General features: G+C 44.4%; 1 protein-coding gene across 1 annotated transcript in view; it reads right to left on the minus strand.

The window, feature by feature from the left end:
* DCUN1D5 (defective in cullin neddylation 1 domain containing 5) overlaps positions 1–2,902 on the minus strand; it is a 25,570-nt gene extending 22,668 nt beyond the window's left edge. The window contains exons 1-2 of the mRNA XM_004709001.2: positions 2,552–2,902; positions 456–547 (exon numbers count right to left, since the gene is read on the minus strand). Of these exons, the coding sequence (XP_004709058.1) occupies positions 456–547; positions 2,552–2,637 (178 nt within the window). The 5' untranslated portion in view covers positions 2,638–2,902. The remainder of the gene's footprint in view (positions 1–455; positions 548–2,551) is intronic.
* Positions 2,903–3,454: the final 552 nt, after the last annotated feature.

Here is a 3,454-nt window from a genome sequence, read left to right on the forward strand (position 1 = left end):
GAGGGCAATGAACGTACAAATGCGCTTTACACAATTGATGTGTGTATGGATTGTGATAAGAGTTGTATGAGCCCCTAATAAAATGATTTTTTTAAAAAAAGAAAGAAAGAAAACCTGTCTGTTGCCACTCACAAATTGTAGACACCTTTAAACACATTTTGTTCACAATAAATCTGGATGTTTGAACTGGAGCCCTAGTAGCAATACTTTCTGACTCATCCATGTATGTATGTATGTATGTAAAAACATAATATATGTATTTTATATGCATAGATATAAACATCCATTTGAAAAGGCACCAGATTCTTGCCTTCCTACAACTTTCAGCCTTAGTACAGAGCACTAACACAAACCAGGCCTTCAATAAATAAACTGAGGGTGTTAAATGAATGAACACCTCTAACCGCAAATTTTCAAAGCATATGACTGATATCTTCATGCATTGATTTCATTACCTGCATATTCATAAAACCAAGCCAGGCACTTCTTGCTTGAAAAATGTTCTTCTCCACTTATTAGTCTAGCAGGAGGTTGTGATCTGCAATAGCTTAGAAAACACACAAATATCTAAGATTTTTTATCAAGTCTCAATTCTTATTCCAAAGGAAACACTTTAACTCAAATTGTTTTTCCCCCGTTGTTGGCATCAAATGGGGGTATATGGCATCTTTAAGTATCTGCGATTAAAAACAATGGTCTATAACAATAATATCTTGCTAACAAAACCCAACTGAGACTTTTCTCATTATCAAATTTCATAAGATAGCAACTAATATTATTTCCCCAGATTTGTTAGGTAACAGAGACAAATGGTCCTGATGCAGAACTGATAGAAAAACATAGGTGCCTGATTTGCATTGAAATTGTTCTGGTGTAAAAAGGGCATGGTCAAAATATTGTAAAAACAAAGTATATTTTGGTAATAAACAATATTCAAAAAAGGGGGATATGCGCATTTATTATCTTAATTATGATCCATAAATAGGTGTAAATAAAAGTTCAAATAATTGAGCCAAAGCTATTAAATCCCAATATGTTTATTTTTAGGCCTTACTTTCATAATTGAAGCTTGAAAATTCACAAATAACCTCTTGGATTTAATGGATTTCTGAGAATCATTTCTTAAGGAGCACAATCAATTATAGTATTACAGTAATACAGAAAATCCTAGAACTCTTGCAACCATGTAATATTAAATATGGGTGCCATATTATAAATTTTTAATTGATAAAAGTATCACCTGAGCTGTAATGATACTGACTCCTCAGTTAATTTAATGTATTGACTTAAATGATGTCCAACTAACCGAAAAATTAATGATTTACCATATTGCCATTGGCTGCATCGTTGGGCAAAATTACACTATTATGAGTATTTGAAATGTATTTGTCTAAGTAATTTTGACGTATTATGCATTTAAGATGGCCACGTTTGAGAAATATTTTAAAAAGCTAATTTGCATGTGAATAATCCTGTCAAATCTCAGTGTGCAGTACCAATAAAGCAAAAAGCATCACCTTCCACATTAATAGCTCAAGATACACTGTTTGGCTCTTTTGCTGAAACAGTAATCATAACACAGTAATCAACCAATTTCAATAAGGAACATACTGAATAAATAAATCATGTACCTTGCATATTAAACAAATCTCTCTTTAAGGAGAGCTTTACCATTCTTTCCTCTTTATGATTCTGGCTTCCACTTAATGGTAAAATCCGGTGCTATCACAATTAAGTGTCAACCATTCGTGTTATCAAAGCTGCATACTAGGGAAATTTAAAAAAATCAATGCTTATACCCAAATTGCAGTGACTCTTTGCAGCATCCAGGGTTGCTGCGTGAAAGCTCAATGAGATGCAACAATGCGATCAACGTGCGAAATATTTTGTCTGATCTCCAGGAGGATACAAAATACAGTAACCCTCAAATTATTAATATTTATACTGAAAGCAAAAAGCATCCTGAATGCTAGAAAACAAAGCGCACGCAGAGCCTTTCCAGTTCTATGGGAGAGGGTCTTGGCACAGGCCAGGGCGCTGATACTTCCAGAGAATGGACCTCCCAATAATTTAAAAGGCTTCCTGCTGGGATCGCCCGGGCTGGATCACCCCAAATACTCAATTTGCAGGCCAATTACAGCATCGATAGTTTCTCTTCCACCATCCCCGAGGCAGTTGTCAAGATGCCTCAAGCGGTGCTCCTTTCCTTGCACGTTATGTAAAGAGATCCTCGAAGTGGCCCTTCCAGAGAAGGGTCCCCATTTCCAAGGCTGGGAATAAAGTGGGGAAGGGCCAAAGAAGAACCGTTTGGAAAGTATGCAATCCACGTACGCACCCCTAGGTCCCACCCTCCGGGGCTTGGCGGACGCTCGTGTGGGGCGCCTCTCCCGAGCACACGAGGTCGAGGCGGCGGCTCGCGCAGCGGAGCATCCACCCCGGCGGGGGCCGCGGGGGCCCCACTTCTTCCCCGCCGCAGCGGTCCGGCCCGCCTCCCGCTTCTCCCCAGCAGAGCAGGAAGGAGGCAAGCTGGAACGGTGGGGGGAGGTGGTACCTGGAGATTTTACACTTCTTCAGGCCTCCGTCTTCCGCTACTGCCGCGGCCACTCCGGAGGATTTTCTTTTCTTCTTCACCGGCATCTTCCGCCCTCCCCGGCGGGGTGGGCAGGGGAGCCGGGGAAGGGGGTCACTGTCCACAGGGAGCCCCTCAGTGCTAGCGCCCGGTTCCCAGAAACAGCAGCCGGCGGAGGAGCAGAATCCACAGCCGGCAGCAGCGTGACCCAGTCCAGCCGCCGCTCGCGGCCAGGTGTCCTCCTTCTCGGCCTGGGACAGTGGGGGCTCCGCGCCGGTAGACACGTCCGGAGCAGAGAACGCGGACAGCGAGGCAGCTCCACCACTCCGACCCCGAAAGCGAGCAGCTTAACCTCACCCGGATGCGAATGGCCCGGGGCCGGAAGTGACGTCAGCCTACAGCCGGTGGCCGGGAGGAGCGTGGCTCGGCCGCCCCCTGCGTGCTCAGTCTGTTTCTCTAGGCGGAGGTGTACGCGGGCCGGGGTGCGGGCGTTTTCTCTGAACCTGCCTGCAGACCTCATTGTGGGAATCCGCCCCAAGAAGTGCTTTCTGAAACCAGGACTCTGCGGTCCCATTAAAGATAATGCGGTAAAGTAGGCCACCGTGTGATTCTGAACTCCTGTGCCTTGTAAGCTCACGTTAAGTGAGTTAACCCCGCGAATGAATAGTCCCCAGTGTTCTCTAGGACATTCCGTCGTTCAGCCTCCTAGATTCCTCTCTCACTCCTTGCTCCAATCGTCTCGGCTTATCACTTCCTCCCAGATTAAAATTTAGCTCACTATTTTTATTTTCCAAGATTTCATCTCGGGTTAAGAGGCAGAGGTGTTAAACTGCTGATTTGGTTGGGTGAAATTTCGGGGACGGTTCTAGGGGACATCCCCACGGT

Source organism: Echinops telfairi, unplaced genomic scaffold, assembly GCF_000313985.2.
Source record: "Echinops telfairi isolate 266 unplaced genomic scaffold, ASM31398v2 ScPeMD7_7421;HRSCAF=8459, whole genome shotgun sequence".
Classification (NCBI taxonomy): domain Eukaryota; kingdom Metazoa; phylum Chordata; class Mammalia; order Afrosoricida; family Tenrecidae; genus Echinops; species Echinops telfairi.